At 34.2% G+C, this 27,636-nt stretch overlaps 1 protein-coding gene across 1 annotated transcript; it reads left to right on the forward strand.

Moving 5' to 3' along the window:
- Positions 1-1,214: 1,214 nt before the first annotated feature.
- On the forward strand, positions 1,215-27,388 carry LOC118043960 (DNA-directed RNA polymerase III subunit 2). Its single transcript, XM_073405040.1, has 38 exons — positions 1,215-1,396; positions 1,532-1,631; positions 1,760-1,881; positions 2,104-2,196; positions 3,412-3,484; positions 3,558-3,648; positions 3,742-3,794; positions 5,436-5,500; positions 8,532-8,637; positions 8,737-8,847; positions 10,406-10,465; positions 12,107-12,145; positions 12,335-12,385; positions 12,459-12,557; positions 13,143-13,202; positions 13,292-13,384; positions 13,591-13,692; positions 13,800-13,910; positions 14,043-14,159; positions 15,005-15,121; positions 15,217-15,297; positions 16,579-16,683; positions 16,760-16,840; positions 16,942-17,073; positions 17,166-17,214; positions 18,230-18,303; positions 18,373-18,512; positions 18,649-18,730; positions 20,735-20,859; positions 20,944-21,079; positions 21,180-21,310; positions 23,324-23,449; positions 23,536-23,591; positions 24,860-24,930; positions 25,367-25,451; positions 25,540-25,643; positions 26,368-26,496; positions 26,586-27,388. The coding sequence occupies exons 1-38, from the start codon at positions 1,365-1,367 to the stop codon at positions 26,634-26,636; spliced, it is 3,453 nt and encodes a 1,150-aa protein (XP_073261141.1). The 5' UTR covers positions 1,215-1,364; the 3' UTR covers positions 26,637-27,388.
- The last annotated feature ends 248 nt before the right edge of the window (positions 27,389-27,636 follow it).

Genomic DNA, 27,636 nt, shown 5'->3' on the forward strand with positions numbered 1-27,636 from the left:
GTTGCAGCTATGTTTACGTGAATTATCAGCTTCTCATCTCTCAATATATATATATATATATATAAACAATAAGATCATTGATTCAACTTGATTCGAGAATTTGAGATTTCAACAAGAGGAAGCGTTGGGTGGCCGTTTTTCTCAGCTAACAAGTCATCAATTTTCTGCAGAATATCAGAGGGGGGAGAGCAACAGTAACTGATATTTTCTTTCATTTTTCTCTATTGTTACTGGGCATTATAGTCCCTTTTATACATTCAAGCCTTCGCGAAAATAAACCATAGGCTAAATTATTATCATACAAACAAATAAATTAACTACCAGAAGCCTGGAAGAGTGAGTAAACACTTACATTGACAATAATTTTATCTCTGCTGCCTCGTCGGAAGCTTCTGTCGCCAATAACTGGGAGCAGACACCAGGTTCTTTGACGGTGTCCTTGATTATGCTTATGACATCTGCACTGCTCATTACATCCCAAAGTAAGGCCATCGCATGCCATCACCTGGAAATTATACACATTGCTTTCATTTACTTCCAATGGAACATCAGAAGATGCTTTCATTTGTAATCATTTTGACAATGATAACAATTAACATTTATAAGGGCTATCGGGTCGGGTCAATTTTTAATGTTATATGATATTATTTTATTAATTGATTTTTATTTATGAAATCTTGTATTTTATAAGAAAATATCTTAAATATCACATTTTATGTGTCAACTTTTCATTAGCCAAAAAATATATAAAAATCTATTTATTTTTCATGTCATTTATTTTAATTTTATTTTATCCTTTCATGTAAAAATAAAATAAAAATGATATATAATGAAATTTGATCAATAGAAAAAATTTTATTTCTATAAATACCATCTCGAGATAATTTCATTTAAATTACAGGTACCTCCTATAAGTTTGCTTATGTGTTTCATGTGCCAACAAGTTATATAAAGCAAGTTACATTACTTTTACTACTTTTTTGGGAAAAATAATAATTTTATTATATAAATTCACAATAAATTTTGAATGTATGTACAGTGATTTCATGTTTTTTTTTTTTACTCAAGTTTCTTTTTGATTTACTAAAAACACAAAAATAGCCCATGGGCCTAATTCAAGCTAAAATCTTCAGATGGCTGATTTGGGGCCCAATAATTAGACCCGACCCCGAACCCTCTTGGAAAGAAAGTAAACCCAAACTGATTCTCAACCCAGACGCAATCCGCTGGTGTCCAAAATTCAGGGTTTAAGACGAATTAAAGCATAAACCCCTCTTTCACCACCGGGAGAGTCTATCAGAGATCATCATCATCATCAAGCCATTCTGCTCAGACCAAAACCTCTCTCATAAAAAAACCCACTAATGGTTGTCGTGCAAGCCGATTCTCTGTCTGAGTAAGTCCTTCTCTCTGTTTCGTTATGGCGCTTTTGTTTTGTTTTGTTTTGTTTTTTTTTTAAAAACTGATTTTGGTTACTGATTTTTTCTTAAAAAATTTGCCCTTTTTTTTTTTTTTTAATTCTGTTTAAAAGGGAGAACGTTGTTGACCATTTAATTGACAAGCAAAAGCATGCCGCTGCACCAGTAAAATCCGCCGTCAACAAATTCCAGCTTCTCCCTGAATTTTTAAAGGTAACCCAACTTCTGTTATTTAAATATGAACGTACTTTGTTTTTTCTTATATATTTTTTATGTGAATTTACAGTGTGTTACTGCTAGAGGGTTTTTTTCTTAAAGAAAATTTTAATGGTTTTTGATAGGTGAGAGGGTTAGTGAAGCAGCACTTAGATTCGTTTAATTATTTTATAAATATTGGAATCAAGAAGATTGTGCGTGCCAATGATCGGATTGTGTCCACAGTTGATCCTAGTCTTTATCTGAGGTAATCATTCATTTATCCATTCTATGTTTTGGTTGCTTTCTCTGGGTGCACGGGTGCACAAGCTGGTAAAGTCGGTTTATTTTGAGAAATGAAGCAGCGTTTAGAAATAGGAAAAAAAAAAGATCATCTGGGTTTTTTTTTTTTTTAATATTTTGTGAGATTGGATTCTATTAATTGTGGTACCTTGTTTTAATTTTTTTTTTTTGGTCTTAAATCTTGTAGGTTTACAGATGTTAAGATTGGAAAGCCTTCTATGGTGGTCGATGCTATTAGTGAACAAATTACTCCTCATATGTGTCGCTTATCTGACACGACGTATGTAGCCATTCCTGTTCTTTTCAGTTTCTTAATTGATTTTTTTTCTCCTGGTTTTTTTCTTATGTTCCATTTTTTTAGGTAAAAGAAAAACTATGTAAAAGTGAATAAAGCTAGACAAATCTGCATGAAAGAACTTAAAGTATGAAGATTAAAACAGAAGGCCTTCCAATGCATTTGTGTATTGATTTAGAAAATCCTAGAAATGTCACTGTCAAAGAACCATCTCAACCCAATAACTTAAACTATTAGATGAGGTCCCAAGATATGATTTATATTATTATCTAACAGTCATGAAGTGGTACAAGTAAAGATGGCTACAAAAAAAAATCAAGCTTGCAATGGCCATTTGCAAGAGTAGAACTAGGGTTTTTAGGTATCAGGGTGCCAAAAACTAATATACTATGATACATTTGCAAATAAAATAAACAAATAATGGTTATAAAATAGTACCTTTTTTTTTTTTTTCCTTTGGAAGGAGGAGGGTTCCCAAATTGCATATTTTTTAGAAATAAGCATTAAATTCAATGGCATTAACTTTGCCAAATTTTTGAGGGTGCCATGGCCTGCCCCTGGTAACACTGAACCTGTGTAAACTATGTACTTATCCTTCCCTTTCTGATGCAAAATCAAAATGGGGAGTGACATTATTTCAAGGAGTGTGCAAATGGTTACTTGTCCAAAGCTTCACTCTCTCTAGCTTTAGCCCAAGCCCCTATCTGCCAATTCTATTGACTAAATATGCTTACTAGCTGTTACGCTCCCTCATGATCCTAACCTGCACTTGATGATGCCCTTCTCAATTCGAGAACTGAAGAGACTTCCATTAATCCATTTGAGTCCACATCAATGATATTTGAATATGATTTCATCATTCGCCACATCAAACATTCATCAATTTTATGTGTTCTCTTTTGTATTTTTATAGAGTGGTATAATGATGATGTTCTAGCTCTGGTGTGATGAATGGGGATATATTTTGTTGTCAGAAGCAGGAAACACAGGAAACTCTGGTTTCGGCATGTTGGTGTTGCAAGAAGGAAAACAAACCCAAATTTGTTTCTTCTGTTTTCCTTGATTAAAATTTGTTGATAATTAGCGCATTAAACTGTTTGGCTATCCCTGATGAAACTTTAAACTTGCAATTTGCAACCATTATGCACTTGAATTATTTGTCTTCTAAGTTGTACGAGTTTTTGAATTTGTGAGTTTCAGGTATGCTGCACCGATATTGGTTAATATAGAGTATATTTCAGGAAGCCATGGCCGGAAGGAGAAGATGATAAAGGTAGCAAATTGTACTTTAATATCTAATGATTGAAGACGTGTGATTCGGATTTTAAACAAAGTAGTTCTTGCAGAATGATGTTGTCATTGGAAGAATGCCCATAATGTTACGAAGTTGTTGCTGTGTGTTGTATGGAAAAAATGAAGCTGAACTTGCGAGACTTGGTATGTATGGATAAACTCAAACATTGCTTTTGCTGCCACTTATTTCCTCTTGCTTTTTCCTTTCATATTCTTTCATTTTTCCTTTGAATTTAGGTGAGTGCCCCCTTGACCCTGGAGGATATTTTGTTGTCAAAGGAACTGAGAAGGTGATATTCTGCTTGTTGTTTACTAATGCCTTTTGACATCAGGAAGAAATAATCTATTTAATTTGTCAAAATAAAGTTTATGATTGTGTGACATACTTTGCATTGATTTGAACTATGTGCCTTAATGATGCTAGGTCTTATATTTACATATTGCATAAAGTTAGGGGTTAACATCAGCCTTAGTAATGATGCTAGGTCTTATATTTACATATTGCATAAAGTTAGGGGTAACATGAGCCTTAGTGTCATAAAGACTGAATTTTTATAAATGTTATGATGCCTGATCTTGAAGTAGCTATATCTATAGGTAGTTTTTTCTAAAGGGAAATTTATTTAGCTGGCATTTCCATATCATTATCAATTATGGATAACTTCTAAATCATTGATGGTGGATTTACTTCGATATTATTTTTTTCATTTCTATTATACATTTTTTTTTCTATAGGAAACAAGGTCGCATTCATCATATTTTAGCAAAAGAACATAGAAAAAAAAAATAAGTGAAGCAAATTTGGTCGTCATTTTCCAAAGTGAGAAATATATGAAGTTACTTTTTTTTTAGATAGATAAGCTTTCTGCTAAAAGAAAAAAATAGAAAGTCCCAAAATCAAACTCTCAGGATTCCAGAAAGTTCATTGGGGACCTACCTATTAAATAGATAATGTAACCATTTCTGGACCAACCTTTTGAATCTTTTCAAGTTTTAAGTACCGGAAGACATCATCACATATAGGGATTTGGTAGGAAATGATGATAGAGACATGAAAAAGTGAAAAAAAGAAATGGAAAAAGTGGACGTTGCTCGGTATTTGATAGCTAGTGGTTAGATTGGAATTTTTTAAAACAACGGGGTTAATGTTGGAAAACTAAAAAAATATAAAATTCGAACTGGAAGATTGCTGATTTTAGAGGGACTAAATCGTAATTCACCCATAAAACAAATTTTATTTTAATTAAAAATGTTTTCTTCACTCCTAGATTTTAATTAAAAGTGAACTTGGTTGTTTTCTTTTATATAATGATTATATTCTGTCAAAGAATAAAAGGAAAACAATCACGTTTATGTATGTTTAGCTATTTATTACTCCCAAGTGAAGTGCTACTGTATGTTCTAAAAGTTTAGGGGAGAGAAGTGGACAATTAGACCACAAATGCTGTGGGTTGAACTCACAGAGAACATTTAGCTTTTCAATACAATTTGAGAAAGTTTGTCTCATAGTAGAATTGAATGGAGGAGCACGATAGTTTGGGAGCGAGATTTAGTTGAATTGAGTCATAGTGTAGTAATCATTTGAATGACTCTTGAATCAATTGCATTAGTCGTTTTTGGTGAATCAAGTGCACTACAAATATTCTAAAAGTTTATCTTTGTGGAGGTCTGGTGATGAACACCAATGCTATTTTATCAGTGTCAGGAAATTATATGACTCACGAATTGCAAAATAAGCTGTTCAAATGAGTTCAAAATTTCCTTTTTCTTCAGCTTTTCATTACATATCAACGATTGAGATTCTCGAATTTAATTTATTTTATGTGAGGCTGTCTTGTTTATACTATTTTGTTTTCAAGAGCTCATGTGAACTTCCTTCCTTTGTCTTTTTTTTTTTTTTTGATAGCTCTGATACAATTAATCTCTTTTAGGTGATTTTAATACAAGAGCAACTTTCAAAGAACAGAATCATTATTGATAATGACAAGAAAGGGAAGTGAGTTCTTATATCTTTGTTCTTATCTTTACCTCTCTTTCTTTCTCTCATCCCCTTGCATTCTTCTTCTCTAGCACTTAGGGAGCTAAACAGAGATTACATTAGAAGTATTGCATTCTTCTTCTCTAACACTTAGGGAGCTAACCAAAGATCACATTAGAAGTGATACTGAACTGCAGTATATGGTTTTCAATTTATTAGATTCAACTATGTCTTTGTTGAAGAATGGGATGGCATTTCCTCTTCCTTTTGAATGGTTATTTTGACCCTCCCTTTCTTTCTCTTCTCCCTTTCACGTTTCTCTCTAAATTAGATAGAGGCAACTGGAGATTACTTTAAGTGATGCCTAAATGTAATGGATGATTTTCAATTTCTATAGATTCAACAGTCTTTGTTGTAGAATGGGATGATACTCATTTATCTAATATGACACAAACACATTTATGGAGGTTCTCTGTAAAGACACCAAGAAGTCTTGATACCATGGTAAAATAGGATAGAGAAGTCCAACAATGAAAATATAATCATCTTAACAGTAATATGTGCTTGTTAATGAAAAACATTACGAAATGAGACATTCGTAAATGTTGTGAAATTCCTTAACTTATATAGTTAGAATCAACTTGTAAAGCTTTTATTCTTTTATGTGTACCGTATGAATCTTTTTCTCTTCAACCTTTTATCTTTGAGCATAGATTAGGTGAAATGTCTTTTTTTTTTTTTTTTTTTTTTTTAATATTAAGAATACTTAATCAAGAGAATAAAAAGACACAACTTGGATACTAAAGATACTTATGGGATGATTTATTCCTATAATTACCAAAATCAACAAAATCTTTAGTTGTCCAATGATGAAACTCCCTAAAAAGTATAGTGGGTAGAGGATTTTAGAGAAATCTAAAAGATTGGTTTGCCTTCTGAAAATTTTTTAGGAGAATTTTGGCTGATAAAAAAGTCATAGCATTCCACTCCATAAAAACACAGCAAATCACCACAAGCATAGGAAATCTTTAAACAATTTTGCTATCTCTCTGCCTCTCAAACCCATTTAATGAGTTGGATGAACCTCACAAATGTCATGGGCTAATACATTGATCACAAAACTGTCAAAAAGACAAATCCTACATTTCAAGTAGTAAAACGTTGCAAGGAGCCAAAAGAAAAAGTATTTGGCGCTCTCAAATTTTAGACACATCATGCACACGTTAAGAGACATTGTTGATCTTCTCATATATGATATATCATTTGTATTTATCTTCTTGGGATTATTGACCAAGAAAAATCTTCGGTTTAGATGGTGATTGATAGATACCGTTCCTTTCAAATGTGCTAAAATTAGATAAATTAGAAAAACCAATTGAGTTGGCATGATGCATTTAAAGACATGCAAAATTATTTGTAGCTGCGAAGTATTGGTAAAATGCAAAAGTTTACCGCCATTTTGGTCATTTGCATTTTATATGTTTTTTTTTTTCAAGGCCTTAAAAGAAGTGGACAACAAGAGTAAGGATTTATCATAACTAAAGAAATTTTGTTTCTCATGTTAAGTTTCTACATGAAGAACTCGGGAACTGTTATTCCCTTCTAAACTATAGAAACTCGTACTACCTTGACCGGGTCATCATAAGGAAATCTACGAAGTCATTCTGGGATAACTTGTAGTGTGATAAAGACTAGAAAGATGGTACACAAACATAGACCACTATAGAAGAATATCCTCTCTCCCTAATTCTTTTACAAGTAACTATAGAATCTTTATGCATATTAGTGTTGTCAAGGAGAAAGGCGCTAAAAGGCGCCAAACCTGTAAAATGCCGAAGGCGCATGCCTGAATGAACCAAGGCAATATGCTATAAATTAAAAAAAAAAATAATATTGTATTATATAAATCTAAAATATACATCTTCCTAGTTAAGATTAGATCATTAGAAATCAAAAGAAAATATAAAATACCATAAAATAGTCATATAAAGTATATTTTTCACCTTTAAAACAAAATAAGATAATTTAAAGTAGTAAGTAGCCAAATAGATTAAAAAGCAAAATTAAATACCAATTAAAAAAAAAAACAAATAGGTCAAAACATAAATCAGTTAAAAAAAGAAAGAAAAATCCATTATAAAACGAAGAACTTCAAGCAAACGCTAGCCTTAACACCTTGCCCCACTCGCAAGGTGCTTCATTGAAATCCAACGTATGAGGCTAATAAAGGTGTCGGGGCCTCACCTCGCCTGGAGCGCCTTGGCGAGTGCCTCAGTGTCTCTTGACAACACTGGTGCATATATTGCTATTTCAATCTTGTTATCTCTGATTTACAAACAATGTCCACCAACCTCAACTAATAAAGAATCCAAACAATTAGGAAACCCATATAGTTTATCTATCTTGGTCCAATGTTTCTAAAATCAGAAGAATCTTGATTACGAGCATTGGATTCTAATTTGTCATATGGCACACTTCGATGGTTTTGTGTCAAATAATATCTCACTATAAAAGTGTGAACATTATTCACAATACATTTACAGCTGACTATTTGAAATTCTAAAGCAATTCAAAAGGTCTATCCTTAACTATAGAGTTATTCAGAAACACATTAAAAATATAGTTATATTTGGAGGAAAGCAAAATATAATCTTGATACATATTTTTGATTTTGGAGTAGGAGTCTTCTATAATGTTGAGATTGGTCTTCAACGACACCTTAGAATTCCTTCTAGCATGCATTCAATAATTTTTATGAATTCCACAATTTTCCAACAATTCATGCTGGATAGAGCTAATGTTCTGTCATGGGACTTTCCAATCAAGTCCGTTGCTGTTGCTAATGCCCTACTAAATCTATGCCATTCTAGCATTCCCATTTTATTTTTTTGTAACCTGGATGAGCTTATCCTGTGAGGGCATCTTTGGTGATATCGCCAACTGTTTTGATGATGAATCCTTGTTTAATTGATATCTGTTGCTTTTGATGTTTTCAGTTCTTAGTGTTGGCTTAAAGTTTCTTATGGTCCCCCCCACCCCCTGTTTTCAGCATAAATGCATCTGTTACAAGTAGCACCGAGGCGACAAAAAGCAAAACAGTCATTCTGATGGAAAAGGAGAAGATGTATTTATGTCTCAACCAGTTTGCAAAAAAGGTCTTTATCAGAATGATTTCTGTTCAGATCCAGCCTTTCATTTTTTGTTTTCAAGTTGTTTTATGTTTGGGTCGTAATGTTTTTCAAAATGTTTCTTAGATTCCTATAATGGTGGTAATGAAGGCTATGGGGATGGAGAGTGACCAAGAGGTGGTACAGATGGTTGGAAGAGATCCTCGATATAGCATGTTGCTTTTGCCCTCTATTGAGGTAATCTACATCATGTAATTCTTTGTAGAAAATGTCAACTAACTTTCAAGATAATTTTAATTTTGGATTTGTTCATAATGAATTGGCCTTTTGCCATTGAACATTCATCATATCCCAGGTATCTAGGATTGCTGTTTCATAATCTAAATTTGAACTTCTATTGAATATATTTGAAGTTTGTTTGCTAAGTTGGTAATGGCCTTTAAAATACAGGAATTGGAAAATTTGCATTGCATTTTGCAATTCTATCCTTGTGTCAATTGGAAATTTTTATTGAGATTAACATTGACACAACATTTTTGGTTTTTTTCGAGATGGTTTAAGATTTTAAATTAGTTTCTCATAGATGTTTTATGTGATCAGATTTTTTATTTTTCCCCTGATTTTTTAGAGATTTTCATGACTTTGTACTAGTATGCAGCAGGTTTTCAAGCTATATAATTTTTGTGGCATTAACTTAGTTTCTGCTTTCACACTTAAAGCTTGAAGTTAAATATGATTCAGTTATAATTGCAATAAGATTGCTAGCACTTTCTTGTTTTCCAAATCATGTCAACCACCGGATACCACTGTTGAGCCATGCTATGTCAGATGCTAATGTAAAAACTCTAATGTCACCTTGGAAATCAGCATTTCCACATGTATCAGAGCCTCATTTTTCTTGTTGTCCTTGCTGTTTGACTTGATTATGCTTGATAAGGAAATGCAGAGCCCTTGCAAACACATTATGGGTGAATTTAACATGAATTGCAATATCCTGGGATTGAGCATCTCTTATTTTGCTGTCCTCTCTCTTTCATCAGTTGTTTGCTTCTGTAAATGGGTGCTCAGTATCTGATTTGTGTTTGACTTTTCTTAATGATCTGAAATGCAGGCATAGTTTTAGTGCTCTCTTAAAAATAGATGTTTCCCTCTTGTCAGGTCAATGTAAAGTTTTTATATCCTTGTTTAACTGGATGGCTTGAAAGGTGTAGAAAACACTTTCCCTGTTGGTTCTTATCTTTACCAACTCTGCTTCTGTTGACATTTCTTTTATTCTAAACTTCCCCTCTACTCTCATTCCATTTTCCCATTTATTAAACTTGCTGCTGGAAGAGAAAATTGGCAAGAGTTTGTGTTTCATATCCCACAAACCTGCCTGAGGGGAGACTGATGTGGCAACTGCAGATAAAAAGTCAAATGGGTTTCGATTAAGCTAGTGAGAATGCAGTTTGTCCTGCATGATTATTATAGTGGCATATTTTCTTCCTTGTAATGATACAAATTGTATTGGATGAGAAAGAATGTCAAACATATGGCTTTAATGTTTTTAGTAGTGGTAGGTTTTATTTTTAACATATCCCATAAATTGTTGATAAATTTTTATCATAATTTTATTCTTCTTGTCTCAAGTATACAAATTGGACTGCTGCAGCTCTTCCTTTCCCAAACCCTTCCTTTCCTTTCCTTTCCCTTCCTTTCCTTTTCTTTTAATCTTTCTTTATTTTCTTTTTTCATTTTCATTTTTTCTCATACCTTTTGGTTTTATGCTCATTTCTATCGTTCATTTTATTTCTAGGAATGTGCGAGTCATGGTGTTTACACACAGCAACAAGCCTTGGAATATCTTGAAGCAATGGTATGTCTCTTACTTGCATGTTGCAAGAACATTCATAACGCTATCATATTCCATTATTAAATGTATTGATCCTTGATGTGATCTGGGTGTCTCTAAGTTGTATGTCGAACACCTACTGATGCTGCCACTTAATTCCATAATTGAATGTGGTAATGCTTGAAGTGAACATATAACCAACTCAGCCTCAAGCCTAAATTGGTTGGAATAGTACAATGATCTGCCTACATCACTTTTAGTTATAGCATACAAGATTATTGTGTACTGGAGCATCAACCTGCATTTGGTCTCCCTCCATGCTTTCTCTGTCCTAATACTTCAATTTGTTTGCTTTGGTCGTTGGTAAATCCACAGTTTGAAGTTTTATATGCTGAAATTATGTTAAATCCCTGCAAATTTTTGAAAGAGAAGAGCAAGAAAGGGATAAAACTCAACTGTCAATAATCAAAGTGTCAATCATGTAAATAGGCTCCATCAAAACATTCAATAGGTACTGTTGTTTAGGCACCAAAAAACCATAAAACAACCAAAATATAAATAGACATTCCCAAAAAAAAATCCAATTAAATAAGATGCTAACAAATTCTTGATAGATCTGCTCCATCTGCTTCAAAGGAATAATAAAACTCTGGATAATCAAAATATAATTCTAGAAGTCGTGTGGTTCAGCAAAAAAAAGAAAAAAACCTCAATCCTAAGGTTGGAATGTCAAAGTAGCATGAACTCTAAAATCAATCTTTGTTTCTCACTTAATATTGAAGAAGTTTGAACTTGTTCCCTTTTCCCCTCACTTTCAAAGTGATTAGAACTTCAATGCATGCATTTGCATTGTTTATATTTTGTTTAACCATTGGCATGAATTAGAAAAATGTTGCATACTTGGTTCCAATCTCCCTTTCAAGAAATTGTGCTCATCACTTCTTTACCATCTCTGAGCTTTCTTTTGACAATTTACTGATCAGTGGCTGTTCTTGTTCCTATACTTGTACTGTTATTGTTAATTATTCTCATTATGCTCTTCTTGACTTGGTTTGCCTCTTTTTTGTCGAACACTAATGGTAGCACTTGACCCATGTCGAGCCCTATGTGTCTCTTCATAATGCTCTTCTATGGAACATAATCTTGATTCCTAGTGTTAAATTCCCCACCATATGATTGGTGCCCTGAATAGATATGGTTGCCTATGTGTCTCTTCAGCTGTTTTTTATGTCTTGAAAATGCATAACTCCCCCCACCCGCTTCTCTTCTTCCAAGATGTTTGCTTAGATGAGAAATTTTATAAAGAAAACAAGTCGCTAACAATTAAGATCCTACATAGAAAATCATGGATCCACATCCTTACCTGTGAAACGACCATCTAGTGTTGCCAAGCATAAATAACTGTTCAGGCATGGTTGGGTTGAATTCCTTTAGGTGCTCATAACCTCTTCCAAGCTGGATTTTGCTTCTTTATTGCGAGTCATTTCAACAATCTTTTTTGTTTTACAAGGAAGCTATCTTTTAATGTTATAGGTTTTTGTTTGATGGTTTGTGTATCTTTCATGACTTCATAAACCCATATAGGCTAACTTCATGTGATTGTTATTGTCAACATCATACTTGTCTTTTTGGCCAATTTTTCATAGCAGTTGCTTGCTCTTGCAGGTGAAGAGGTCTACATACTCTAGTTCATCGACTGAAAAGGTAGCCTTTCCCCCTTCTCTCTATGTAATGCATGTGTGTGGAGTAAATATTATAAATGCTACTTCTTCGTCTGTAATAATATATATGCTGCATCTTTGCCTATATAAACATCTATAGACATGAACTATTGTTATTTTTCTGTTGTTGGCACTTCTATTTGATATTGGAATGGTTTGGTGTTTTCAGCAGGAAAATAGAGCTTTGGCCATTCTTCGAGATGTATTTATTGCTAATGTTCCGGTAGGATTTGTCTCATTTTTAAAATTTGCAGAATTTTTTTATTTGATTGTTAACCTTCTCTTGTGCATTATAGGTGCGCAAGAATAATTTCCGCCCAAAATGTATATATGTAGCGGTAATGTTGAGAAGGATGATGGAGGCTTTATTAAACAAGGATGCAATGGATGACAAGGTAATGGATTTTTGGATGTAAGCCATGAACACTTTGTTTTTTATCTTATATTTAGATAAACAATATAAATGCAAGTTTTGGAGATGAATTCTGATGGTTGTTCAGAAGCCATTCAAACAACAGTAAGAAACCATGCTTATCTTGAGGTGTGAATATTTTACACCTTTGAACATGTAGCCTTCAATCTTGTTCAAAAATATTCCATGACAAGCCTCAGAGATTGGTTTTGTTGGCTAACAACCAACCATATCCAAACATCTATTTAGAACATAATTCAGGCATTGGACAGGCCACCTGCCCATGGACTAACGACCTGCCCATCATGAATTTTGCATGAGGATGTTTGCTTTTAAAAATCAACTACTTTAGATCAATTGCTTCGATGCTTTTGATGCCATGATTGCCCTTTTCCTCTATGCTTTGCTTTACAAACTGTTCTGTAGCTTTGTCTACTGAAACGGGCTGATTGGTCTGCCATGTAATCAATGTAAATGTTCTAGATTGAGTGTGTTAAAGCATATCTTTCTGAGTCTGTGGATGGATGGGTGCTGGTAGATGACAAATAATTTTTTTTTCTGCGTGTAGGATTATGTGGGTAACAAGCGATTGGAGCTATCAGGCCAATTGATTTCTCTGCTTTTTGAGGTAATGTGTTTTGATCGTACTTAGTGAACTGCTATGGGTACTATAATTGGCTCTCAAGCTGCCCCCTCCTCTCTCAATTTGCTTTGTAGGATTTGTTTAAGACGATGATTACTGAGGTCCAGAAAACAGCAGACACTCTGCTAGTCAAACAAAACCGATCTAGCCGGTTTGACTTTTCCCAAGTAAGTATAGCTGCAAAATCAACTCTATTTGTGACTTGATATAATGGATTTTCATATCTTGATTATAAAAATCAAATCAAAGAAATAATTTAGCCTCTTTTTTTTTGGTTGGAATCTTGTGTCTGCTGTTTCATTTAACACTGATTATGTTAAGTTGTTTTTGGAGTAAGTTTCACTAATTTTTTTTTTTTAATTTCCTGTTATAGTATATAGTTAGAGATAGTATTACCAATGGGCTTGAAAGAGCACTCTCTACTGGAAACTGGGATGTCAAACGGTTTAGGATGAACAGGAAAGGCGTGACACAGGTTCTGTACTGAGTATCCCCTCATTTTGCTTTATCATTCCTTTTGCATATATTTCTCTGTTTCTTGTTGGTATCACAATAAACTGACAGAGAATCCTCTGCTAAAAGGTATTAGTCAGGTTATCCTATATGGCATCGTTGGGCCACATGACCAGAATTTCACCACAATTTGAGAAGTCCAGGAAAGTAAGTGGACCCAGGGCATTGCAACCTAGTCAGGTAATATTGATGTCTCCACACTGCCCTAAGAAATCTTGCAAAATTGTCATGTGTTTCTTAGGGTAATATTCAGTCTATTGCTGATGGTTTTTCTTTTTCATTTTACTGATTCCAAGTTTTTTTTTTTCCTAGTGGGGTATGCTCTGCCCTTGTGATACTCCAGAAGGAGAAGCTTGTGGACTTGTGAAGAACTTGGCCTTAATGACTCATGTTACAACTGATGAAGAAGAGAGCCCATTAATCTCTCTGGTTTGTCCTCAGTTAAATTTCCCTTTGTTCATGAGCAACACAGACGCAATGTTTTACATGTTTAAAATCATATGAAGTCTTACCATGAATTTTACTTAGAAAGTTTATATGTAGTGAAGTACCAGCATTTGTGGCTCTCAATGGATAACTTGCCTCCCAGTGGCCAGAAAATTTTGAAAACAAACCTTGTCAATAAAGATGGCCATGTATTTGAATAATATAATTTCAACTCAATTATCCTTAAATGATGTATGCAAAGATTCTTATCTGAAACTCTATTTTTGAATCCCCCTCTATAAAACCCAAATAACAGCCAGTGGAAAGCAAACATCCATATCTCTCTAAAAAAAAAACCACTTTCTGTTTCTTAGCAGCCAACTCTATGTCGATTAGTCTGTCATGAAACAAGTATCTGTTAGCTCTATTGCACTGTGCATGAGCTAGCAGGTGGTTCATGGTTGACAAATTCAGCATCTTCTGTGAATTTTTCATTTCCTCTATCTCTCACTCTCATGAGATTGTCAATGGGAAAACTCCTACCTGAAGTTCTCTCAAGCAAAAGAGATGCTTTGGCTGGAGCTTTAGACTTCAATGTTTAATTGCTTGTCAAGGAAAATTAGGCCTACCTTCGCTGCCCCAATATTTAGACAAGGCCGTGTAAAAATATTTAACACTAAAACTGCCTCATTTAGCTATATCCAGTTAGTTTATACATTCTGCATATAGTTTAGGGTGTCAATTACTATTATTGACATGTATGTATAATTGTCTAGCATTTATGCATATGCTTTTTGGTCCTGTGAGCATTTTAGAAAAGAACTATGGCTTTTGTAATTTTGCTGCAGTGCAAGTGTTTGGGTGTAGAAGACTTGGAACTTCTCTCTGGAGAAGAGCTTCACACGCCAAACTCTTTTCTGGTTATATTTAATGGGCTTATTCTTGGAAAGCACAGAAGGCCACAGGTAAGATTTCTTTTGCATTGAGCAGATGTTGATGTCAAAACCTTCTCGTTCAATTCATTGACTTTATCTTCCTGTTTCTCAAAACACTTGTTTAGCAATTTGCAAATGCCATGAGAAAGTTGCGAAGAGCTGGCAAAATTGGCGAGTTTGTAAGTGTCTTTGTGAATGAGAAGCAGGTAATTTCTTCTGTGACATCAATTGGAAAAATCTTTCTGACAGTGTTCTTGTGTGTCAACTATGATGAAACGTGCTTCCTGGATAGTGATTCTGAAATGGAACAGGATTAGGTTTAAACTAACTACAAAATAGGCCAAATCATATATCTGAATCAGAAGGTAAAACATTAATAACAAATTGCATCAACAATCATGTTTCTATTATGATGAGCAAAAATAACAGATAATTTCAGACTCTTGGTAATTCTGTGAAGAGTGTGGTAGATTTCTTGTCAATTGCTTCTGTGGGTTTGTGGGAGAGGATATAATTAGTAATTCTATGGTTGCGTGCCATCAGTGAAGTCCTGTGATGTGCACTTGGTTGGAGAGAAATGCTAGAGTATTTATGAACCAGCAAACTTTGAGATAATTGTTGTGGAATGGGATATTTTTCCTCTCCTTGTGGTGTCATGCTTCTGGAGCTTTTACGGGTATTTTCCTACTTAATATTCAATGAAATTGAATGAACTTAACTATTGGGATACTAAATATAAGACCCTTGTTTTCAGATGTTTCCCTCCTAAAAAGTAGGTTTTGAACCCCCCCCCCCCAATGCTTAAGTAACAAGCATTTTTAAAGACTTAGCTCAAAAGTGGTTTACCAGAATGGGTGGACCGTGTCCCATATTTTCTGATTTAGTGGCAGAGTCCTGACTTTTTCCAGAAGAAATGGCACATGGGTTTGTGTGCTTATCTGTTTACTCCTTCTCTAAGTCCATGTGTCTCTGTTTACTCCTGACTTTACATGGAAGATACCCACACGGACAAGGAGGCACTGAGGCTCAAACACATGATCAACCCTCAAAGAGGATGTGCTCACCAATGGGCTAAGACCCTTGGTCTGTACCTTTGAAAATATACACATTTTAGTCACCCACATGGATGAGAGTACACAGTTTGTAATACCTGTGTAAATGTCATAATGCATGAAAGTACAAAGCTTGTAATACTGGTAAGAATGGTTGGTATAAAAAGTGCTTTCTGCTGATTCTTTAGGATGGTATAATATCTCATTATCTGTGGTCCGCTAAGGTAATCTTGTCCACCTATATGAAAGACACATAATAAAGCTTCAGGTTTTGCTGTGAAAGTAGGAAATTCATTAGTAATCCTAAAAATGACTGACTCGACCATCCTCTTTATTTATTTAGCTATTCATTTTGCTATTCTGCATTGTACAATTGAGTAGGCTATCTTGTCGTGGACTGCAAATAACTGATATTTAGCAAAAAATGTCTACTAGCATGCTGTGTACATTGCTTCTGATGGAGGTCGAGTTTGTCGTCCGCTGGTTATTGCAGACAAAGGTGTATCAAGGATTAAAGAACATCATATGAGAGAGTTAATGGTGAGTTCATTTATTCTATTAGGACCAAAGGAAAGGATGGTACTCTAAACCTGATTTAATTTCCATTTTCTTCAAGGATGGAGCCCGCACTTTTGATGACTTCTTACATGAGGGATTGATTGAGTATCTTGATGTCAATGAAGAGAACAATGCTTTGGTTGGTCTTGAAATCACTATTGAGAAACTGTACTATATTTTCATTATCTTTCTCTTTTTTTATTTAGAAGGACCTTTTCCATATTATTATCTGTTTTACAGATTGCTTTGTATGAATGGGAGGCCACTCCTGAGACAACCCATATTGAGATAGAGCCTTTCACGATATTAGGTGTTGTTGCTGGGTTAATTCCTTATCCTCATCATAATCAGTCACCAAGAAATACATATCAGGTTTGTTGTCATTTTCTCAATATTAAAGGTGATACATTTGCATTTCAATTTCTAAAAATCACTCCTTTCATCTTGCTTGTATCATGTGGCAGTGCGCTATGGGGAAGCAAGCCATGGGAAACATTGCATACAACCAGGCAAGTTCTTTTATGTCATTGATTTGGTCGAATTATTACATTTTATGCAGGCTGCAACTGTTCTTGCATGTGCCTTAGCATGTTGCTGGTGGTGTGGTACTGCTACCAACATGGTCAATAAAGACAAGATCCTTTTAATTTTTCCAACTATCTCTACCTTTGAGCACTATATGGATAAAAATCCATATGTATTGGAACACATTGGAGTGATGTTCCCATGAGTACTACAACTGATTGAAAAATTTACAGAATTTCATTATGGATCCATAGATGAATGAATTATCAAATACTAGATGTTTCATTGCACAACTGAAGGCATTTTTTTATATGAAAATGTGCCAATTAGTATCATTGTTATCACTGTTGAACTGCCTAACTACATTTTCAACTTTGAAGCATGCAAATTTGGTGTTTCTGTTTCCATAAATTAGTCCCAGAAAAATTGCTTCATATAGTTTACATGAATAAATTTCAACCCCACAAAAAAATAAAAAATAAAAAATAAAAGAAAAATGTGGGTATACTTTTTAAGTTGTTCGCATAATGTGGCTGAATTATTGTTTAACCAGTTCAATAGGCTAGTGATATCTCTTTTCCCATTTGAAGTAAGAGACCATGATCAACTCGTGGAAGCAGAGGATATTGGATAGTTTGTGGATGGCATTAATTCTCTTTCCCAAATCACATTGGATTCAAAATGATGGGCTGAGTTACCTTTTCCATTTTCAAAGAATCCCAAAGTGTTTTCCACAAGCTTTTTTTTTAATAAATCTCCAAAAGTTGGTGCTTCTGTTCTTGTTCTGTTGTTTATGTGACTTCTATTTCCATTGAACGTATTGTTATTGATTTGTTTCATCCAAGTTTAAACAATGAGCAAATGTCTAAGAATGCTTGTTGGTTCCTTGCATCTTTTTTGTTATTTTCACTTTTTGATGAATGGCTGTGGTGATATTTATGTAGGTTTCTATAATAAGAAATGTTCTGTTCTTGACTAGTGATCTTCCTGTCATAGCAGTTAGGCCGTATGGACTCGTTACTTTACCTATTGGTGTATCCTCAACGGCCTTTATTGACAACAAGAACAATTGAACTGGTAATTATCTTCCTATTATAAATGCTGTGGTGAGGATCGTTGGCTGTGAACTAATCAGTTTGCTTCCAGGTTGGATATGATAAGCTTGGGGCTGGTCAGAATGCAACAGTTGCAGTTATGAGTTATAGTGGCTATGACATAGAGGATGCAATAGTCATGAACAAGGCCTCTCTAGATCGTGGTTTTGGTCGATGTATTGTTTTGAAGAAGTACATAATTTTGACATCCTTAATTTTTCCATATTTTACTATGATGGCATCCTTTCTCAATGTAATTCCCTGTGTGATTTCGCTTGCCTTGATAGAGTGTTAGTGGTTGCTTATTTTGGTCTTTGCTCTATGACAGATACACTTGTACCAATCAAAAGTATGAGAATGGTGCATCAGACAGAATCTTAAGGCCACGAAAAAATGAAGAAAGAGAGAGGGTATGAAACTACCCCCCCTACCCATTCCCTTTTCAGTTTAGTGTTTCTATCTCTATTATTCTTTTAGTTTAGTTTGCTGAACATTTGTTGGTTTCTGAATTTCATTTCCCCCCTCTTGGATGAACAAGAAATATTAATAGAAAAGATAATTGTGTCTAGAATCAGGCTCTTTCAGTGTTGATAGTTTTAGAGGCAGATTGTTCCTGTGCATCCTTAGGGTTTACTGATGTAGGAAGAAAAAGAAAAATGAGCAAACTCACCAAGTCTGGTTATCTGGACCGTAATGCCAGAAAAGAAAACAAGGTTCTTTTTAGAACTCACAAGATATCAAATTGTCCATTTCTTTTTACAGCCGTAGCAGCCCTTAAATACTAAACAAAACCCTAAATTAAAAGAAATAGCTGATGCAGGATCTTTGAATTATGATACCTAAATACTATAGTTTTTAGGTCATAGTAGATTTGGTGGGTTAGGAGTTGGGGAATAGGTTATAGGTGAGGGTTGGGATACCTTTAAGGGTAAGGTGATCAAACTAGATTAAAGGATGAAGGATATAAACGTTATACTATGAATTAAATTGAATAAAAAAATTACTAGTCACACTAGTAGTGTTTCTATGTATCACACCTAGAAACTAGAAACCTAAGCTCCATGCACATGGTTCTTCGCAATGGATCCTATGATAGACTGGATCATACAATCTCAAACCATATAGTGAAATTCTCATCCATCCATTCATCTCAATGGGATCTTACAAACAACTTGCACACAGAGCAAGGAGGTCAAGCCAAATGGGTATGTTTGCCTTAGCACTATGATTTTCCCCATCTTCAAAAATCATATAAAGGTATATGTTTTAATTGTTTCAGCTTCTGCATCAGCAGCCCTTAAAAATAACTAAATCTTCATTGTCCAAATGTCCCTAATAAATAATGCATAAATAAACAAGTAAAGGAAAAAACCCTAATTGTTTATATAAGTGCAGACTCCACTAACATGAACTACTACTTAGAATTTGTCCTGCATCATTTACCTTTGCATTACTTAGAGATCCCTTTTGGAGTATTTTTTTTTTTTTTTGCTTAGAATTTTTTAGAGAGGCTTGGTGGGTGAAAGGTGTTTTTTTTCCCTTTATTGCTTCTCCAGTATTCCTTTAGGGTATATGTATTTATTTTGTTTTTCTATTAGTGCTGCTGAATGTGATAAAAGATATTGGGGGAACAGGGGTTGGGTTGTTTAGTAAATGAGGAGGCTTGTAAGCCTAGTTAGAGGAAGGCTGAGGATTTTTGACATGTTGTTTGAAAACATTAACCGAGTCATGGCAGTTTACTTTAGAGCCTTGTTCTATTTGGTATTACTGATTTGGAGCAAGTATGATTTTTGACAAAAATGGCTGGGATGTTAAGGTTGCAATATCATTTGTGCAATCCTAAGAAGTTCATTTCATACATTGTTGTTAATTTTTCTTATCTGGTTAAAAGAAAGATGGTAGTGATTCCCAATTTCATTTTATAGCACTTCTGGGGAGGAGATATTCCATTGCTTGAAGCCTTTTCCCTTTTGTTGTCTTTAGAATTTAATTAGATTACAGGAGAGAAAAAACTAGAGTTCATATTCTCAATTATTTATCTCTTCAAGTGTTGATGAAAGCATTTATGGACTCTAGAGGGACCCAACACTTGCAAGTCTTTCTTTGGCACATTTTGTTTGTTCTCCCAAACCTTCTTTTCCTTGGTCTAGTCACATTTGGAACACCAAGACATTTTAGGGTTATTAAGTTAAGACTTGCATTTGTTTGTCAATCCATAATATTCCAATGACTTACTACTAGGGAGAAGATTAATGAAAGCATTGTGTTTTAATTAGGGATCTTAAGCACTATAAAACTAGTGAGATGCAGGAAAACAGTTTTAATTATTTTTTCTAATATAGATCACAATGAACCCTATAACAGTGAGATATGTCTTGTGTTTTATGCTGTCCCTCATGGTGTTACTTGTGTAGGTGTTGGATGATGATGGACTTGCTGCTCCTGGGGAAATTATTAGGCATGGTGATATCTATATAAATAAGGAGTCCCCAATTGAAACAAGGGGGCCTTTAAAGTCTGCAGCAGCTTTAGCAGATGTGTCAGTAGTTTACTCCCTCAATTTTAATTTAGTAGTTTTTTCTTTTTTGGCATCATTATTCCTCACCTGCATTTTAATTTCCAGAAAATATCGGCCTTGTGCCCAAATATTCAAAGGTACTGAAGGGGAGTCATGTGTAGTTGATAGAGTTGCTCTTTGCTCTGATAAAAACAACAATCTATGTATCAAATATAAAATCCGCCATACTCGTAGACCAGAGGTACGGAACATTTTCTGCCTAAATGTGGGAAACATGTTTCTTCAACTGGAGTTTATGGTGAATTGATGCAGCATCATTTTGTTTTCACTTATCCACCCAGGTTGGTGACAAATTTAGTAGCAGACATGGGCAAAAAGGTGTTTGTGGAACAATCATTCAACAAGAAGATTTCCCATTTTCTGAACGTGGTATTTGCCCCGATTTGATCATGAACCCGCATGGGTTTCCCAGGTATCCTCTAATAGTTAGTGTGCTTTTCTTATCACTTTGTGCTAACTAAAGAAAAGAAGAAAGTAACTTTTGGGCTCTGAATAGTGGCTACATACATGTATTCGGTATCCATAGGATATCAATGATCCCTGATAACGCTAAAATGCTATTGCATTCATGCATCAATAATTCATCAAAATTGTGTTCCTTTCCTGCCCCTTTTCTTATATCACTGAAGATATTAATGTGTTAGGCAAAAGGCAACAATGTATCGAATTTGTGTTCCTCTCCTGCCCTTTTTGATCATTTGCATGATCATCTATCCATCTTATGGAACAATAGTTGATGAGCAAAAGCAAAAGGAAAAATACCAACAAGTTTTGTCATAGTTTTGGATGACAAATGACTGCATATTTCTGAAATATTTATGTTTGTAATTTCAGAGTACTCTCCAATACAAGGATTTGCCAATTTATCCATCACTAGTCCATAATCTTAGCTTAGAATTTTCAAGTACTTTAGGCATCAATAATGTGCCATGTTTTTCCTTTGATTGTTTTTCTAGTAATGTTACATGTGCTAAATTGTGAGTTTCTTTGTTTCTTTATTGTCTATCTTTATACTTGTAGGTTTTAGCCTTGGTACATTATATATGCTGTTATTGATGATCTAATTAACAAGCAATGGCATTCTTCTTTTTCTTTTTTGTGCTTCGTAGTTGATGCTTGAAAAGTGTCAACAGACGTTGTTTGCAAAGCATTTTAATTGTCTTTTTTTTTTCGAAGTATAATAAGAGCTTTGATTATTATACATTCATATTATCCCCTTATATCATGTGGACCATCACAGAAAAAACAAACTTAAAAGCACCCATTTATCTGAGTAATGAAAGTAGAAAATTTGAGGATGACGAACTCAACACATATGGAAGTGGCTTTTGTAAACTGATTGAAGCAACACACATCACTTGTGTGGAGTGTCTATTATTTTTTCTTGACATTTTCTTAAAAATTATAGTTGTAATGAGAGTTGAAGATTTCATACAGAGAAAAAAGGTTTAAATTTTAAAAAGTTATTATTTTAGTAAATGATTGAAGGATGCATTGATAAGTTCATACTTAGGAGTGTAATTAAGAATGTATAAAATAATTCAAATTTTTGTGTTAAAAAGATCTTATTGCCTAACGTATAATAATAATAATAATAATAATTATTATTATTATTTGTGTCTTGCCTTTTAAAACTTAAGTTATTGGTATTTTTTCAAATAAAAGAACCAATAGAATTTTATTTTTTTTATATAGGAAGTTGGAAGCAATAGTGAAAGGAGTTTATCTCCAATGATTTGTTCGTGAAGGTTACCAACACCATTACCTTGTCAAATTGAATTTGACCAGTTATAAGCATTTCAAAAGATTTCCTCAAAGCAGAGTGGGAGGGAGTGGGGACAACTTCTTATTCATATGTATGCAGATTTTAGTAATGCTTTCCACCATGCCCTTTTCAAGGATTTTGACCATGTGATGAGTAATTCTTCTATTTTAAATGGAAAGATTTTACGTTTATTTATTAAAGTTACAAGTATTATCAGTTTTCAGTGATGTTTTGAAGTCTGCACATTAGAGACAATTGACCATGTTCTCAATTATTGACACCTGTGACTGCATTGATTGTATGTATTACTTGCGCTAAATCTGTGAAACCAAATCTGTGTTTGCAACAGCTCTTAAGCATGCAGATGAGCAAAGAAAAAGCCAATATATAATAGGCAGATTGTAATTGCAATAACACAACACAAGATGGAACTACTGTATGATATTATTCATGCAATATGTCACATGGGCACTTTACTAGCTTCTTCAATGTGGTGCTTCACCTCATCGCAATCGCTTGATTCTTTTTTATGATTTTTGACAACTAATTCATTTCACATGCACACAAGTTATAAGTTGTTGTGTGGTATCTTTTCAATTGATAGGAGTGCAAGATCTACGCAAGTTAAATAATGTAATTGCGTTCTTGTTTTTTATATAGTCGAATGACTGTTGGGAAGATGATAGAGCTTCTTGGGGGTAAAGCTGGAGTTTCATGCGGTAGATTTCATTATGGTAGTGCATTTGGAGAACCAAGTGGTCATGCAGACACGGTTGAAGCTATAAGGCACTTTCTCTCTCTTATGTTCTCTGCTTTTGGTCTATGTTTCTCAAACTTTATTTTTCTTAAATCCATGTTCTGCTTCATGACAGTGAAACACTTGTTAAGCATGGCTTTAGCTACAATGGAAAGGACTTCATTTATTCAGGTTTTTGTGCTTACCCCTAAGACATTACTTATGAAACAGAACTTACATGCACTTCTATAAATAATTCGTTTTGATTTTCTTGAAGCATTCTGAATTTGATATTTTTATTTTGCAAAATGTAAATTATTCCAATAAATGAATACTGGCATTAATGAGACAATAACTCGTTCCAAAAGATAATTTGATATGCTAGTCATGATTGAGTGAAGAAGTGACTGCATCTACTTTACATACTATGATTTTCAGTTATGGACATGGCTTTCTGCATGCCAAAATTTCAACATGTCCTAAAGACATAGTTCTTGTATTTTTGTTAAATGAATTTTAAATATTATAGACTATTTTGAGGGTCATCAGATTGAACTGTGCACTTAAGCAGTGATCCATCTTGTTTCTTTGTCTTGGTTGTGTCAATGGAGAGTCTTGCACATTATTAAACCAATATATTACTCTGCCATTGCTTTCATTAGTGCCATAATGACTTGAGGAGAATACATCATTTCCCCTTTGATTCTCAAATGCCTGAAAAACTGGAGATGTCAATCAATATTCCTTTCTTTCTTTTTTCGTTTTTTATTTTCAAAAGATCTGAAAACACTTTCTATGAAGGAACCAAGAACTTGGCACCACTCCATAATCTCATATATATAAACACTAATATATTAGTAATAATACTTTAAAATATATAATTTTGTTATAAATAATAAATTACTAATATATATCAACATATAATATTAGAAATTGTTTTAATTTATATAATATTTCTAGAAGATAACATTATAATACACAACATTTTATAATATTCCATAATCATATCTAAAATAATATAAATTCTATCATAACATAGGATACCATAGGAAAAAATTATTATCAATGCACACCAAAACATTGGAAGATGTTTTCCAACTCAACTAAACACTAAAAAAACATACATTTTTTGTAATTCATTTTCCAAAAGGATTTCGTTCATCACAAACAAGCATGGCCTTGATTTTTTAGTGACTTGTATTTTTTGAGGTTCCTCTAGGAGTGCCATTCTTGGGGGGTTGAATTAAAGGAAACCTTTCGCCAAGCATGCTCCTGGTTTTATTTCACAAACCTTCCCACTCAAGTCATGTAGGTTAAGATATTTTATCAAGATGGTATAGCGTTTATCTAACAAACAAAACCAATTTGGTATATCCTTCACTGCCCTCTCCATATACCAACTTAAGCTCTTGGTTTGGATTCTCCAACATGGTCATCCTGACACCTCAAAATTTCCCCAGGTATCACAGGTTGTCCTCTGCAGTCGTATATTTTCATGGGACCAATTTACTACCAGAAGTTAAAACATATGGTGAGATCTTAAGCTTTCTTTCTGGTGTGACATTGTTCATCTGTACTTGGATAGCTGTTCATGGTTGTTATTATACTTATTTACTGGTTGGTACATAAAGGTGCCAGAAGAGATATGGAATGTTTATAATGATGGGTTTAAGGTTTGCTGTGTATTCAAGTTATTGATTTTACTCTGTTAAACAAATGTTCTCTCCTTTACGCATTTGGGGCTTGGGGTATTCAAGCAAAACATTTGAATTCAAGTTCTCATTACTGTTTCCGTACTTAAACACAGAATCTGCTGATAGTGTCTATAACATAGCATCTACTCTTTTTTCCTTCACATATCACATGTAGCCCTGTCACATTTCATTCTCTGCATCTCTTATTTATTCAATTAGCACAGTATTGTCGCTTCTTCATATATTTTACAATGTATATCTTGTGGTGACTAGGTCTTAGATAAAATACATGCTCGAGGTAGTGGACCACGAGTCATGCTAACCAGACAGCCTACTGATGGGAGAGCTCGAAATGGAGGTTTTCTTTTCCAATGCCAAGATACTTTTATCAATTTATGTTTCATGTTTAAGAAGATTTCGACTTCAGATAAATGTTTGTTTCCCAGGTCTTCGAGTGGGAGAAATGGAAAAGGATTGTTTGGTTGCATATGGCACTAGCATGTTGCTTTATGAGCGCCTAATGGTTTCCAGTGATCAATTTGAAGCTCAGGTAACTTTTATTTGTTTTTGTACTCTACATGCACATAATGAATTTTAGCATGGAGTGCTTAATGAAACAAAGTGCACACAAGTATTTTCTGGCATCCATGTTGAGAAACTATCAATTTTATACGAGGGAAGAGGAGTTGCTGCTTTAGTTGTTCAAAAAACAATCACTTGGCACATCATTGCATGTTGAAGTTACCTGCTCAATTGCTCATCGATCCAACTGCATTTATTTGTTTTTTGAAACTCTCCAGTTGTATAACTGTCTCATTGGACACTTTCACTAGCTATAGGTATTTCCCTGGCTATTGCCTTCTGGACCTTAGCTTTCAAATTTGATTGAACAACATTTGAGGATCGTTTTCTGTACGAGTGATGCTAATTTTACTGAAAGTGTGTTCCCAGAATCAGTTCCCAAAAGATCTGATTAATTAGATGTGTGGATCTCTCTGTGGGCTCTTCCTATAAACAAATGAGATTTTCTGGAAGTGGCTCCAGGAAAACGCTTTTGGTATAATTAGCCACCATTCTTCTTTATTAGACTATTAATTTATTTGATAGCAGAAATTTCTAGCTTAGACAGTGATTGATCCCAAATGTGATGAGTTACCAAGTTATGCTTTTTATAGCCACTAAGTCTACTAGATATTTGTATCTTCTGTATAATAAAGAAGAAAGGTGGTCTATTATATTTCAATAACAGCTGATAGCATCTCCATGTAATGCAGGTTTGCAGAGCTTGTGGTTTATTAGGCTATTACAATCAGAAGCTGAAAGCTGCAATGTGTACCACGTGTAAAAATGGGGATAAAGTTTCTACTATGAAACTACCGTATGCTTGCAAGCTCTTGATTCAGGTAAGTGTGCTTTGGATCAATTTTTATACATTCAAAGCTTTCTGCTTGTGTTTTTGACGAACCTTTACCAATGAATGGTCCATTTTCAGGAACTTCAATCAATGAATATTTGTCCTCGCCTAAAACTGGCCGAAGCATGATCTGATGGCTAATCTTACAGTTACCTCGAATGTGAAATTAAAGAGATGGATCAAGCTCATGAATTTCGTGGTCCAACGTTTGTTACCAAGTAGTTTAGACAAGAGGTCCGTCAATGCAAACATGTCCTCACACATCATCCTTGCTTCATCTGATAGTGGAGCTGTGGGACGCTTTCTTCACAAGTCCATGGATGACGCAAATGACCTACCTGTTCATCTCTCCTTCAAGCATTCTCAGGTACTTCGAATATCTGGCGCACTTAAATCAGTCAAATACTGGGCGGGTAAACTTCCTTTTCTAATACCGTACCCCATGGAAAGTCAAATCCCCACTGCCTCCTTAGACGAGATGTCTGAACTATTAGACAATGGGTGTGCCCGAACATTAGTGTGTGATAATACCATATATGAAATGGGTATTTGAAGGTTTAGCAGTCCATTAGCCTACTCATGAATCTTGGGATCTGCCTGGAATATGTAGAAGCCGAGGAATGGATCCTAGATTATAAACATTGTGAGGTGAATACACAAGACACTTGAAAGTGAATAAAACGTATTTTATAGGAACAAAAGTTAAATACAGTCACTTATTAGGAGTCAAGAATGGAATATGTTTGTTGAGTCCTCACGGCCATTTTTAAATGAACATTGCTTTGGAGAGGAGGATGAGGGCGGAGGTCCGAGGGGCACCACCACTGAGAGATGGTTTTGTTTCTTTCAAGGAAAAAAAATAAAAAAATTACAACCACCCATATTCATGAATCTACCTGGTGGGGAAATGCTATATCGTAGTGTGTTTGGGAGTGACCCACGGATGTGTTTTTTATTTATAAAAATATATCAATAATAGTTTTTTATTTTTAAAAAATAATTTTTAAATCAATTTAAAAACATAAAAAAATATTAATTTAAAAAAAAATAATTTTTTATAAAAATATTTTTGAAAGCAGTGACAAACACGTGATTTTCATGCATGCTGAATGAACAATTATGGCAACGT

Source organism: Populus alba, chromosome 15 (assembly GCF_005239225.2).
Source record: "Populus alba chromosome 15, ASM523922v2, whole genome shotgun sequence".
NCBI classification, from domain to species: Eukaryota; Viridiplantae; Streptophyta; class Magnoliopsida; order Malpighiales; family Salicaceae; genus Populus; species Populus alba.

Bases quoted from the DNA above. Each gene is read 5' to 3' on its own strand.
- LOC118043960 (XM_073405040.1), top strand. From the start codon at position 1,365: ATGGTTGTCGTGCAAGCCGATTCTCTGTCTGA. The intron at 8,848-10,405 runs GTAATCTACATC...TTTTATTTCTAG, and splicing joins TGCTTTTGCCCTCTATTGAG to GAATGTGCGAGTCATGGTGT. The intron at 13,385-13,590 runs GTAAGTATAGCT...TTCCTGTTATAG, and splicing joins GCCGGTTTGACTTTTCCCAA to TATATAGTTAGAGATAGTAT.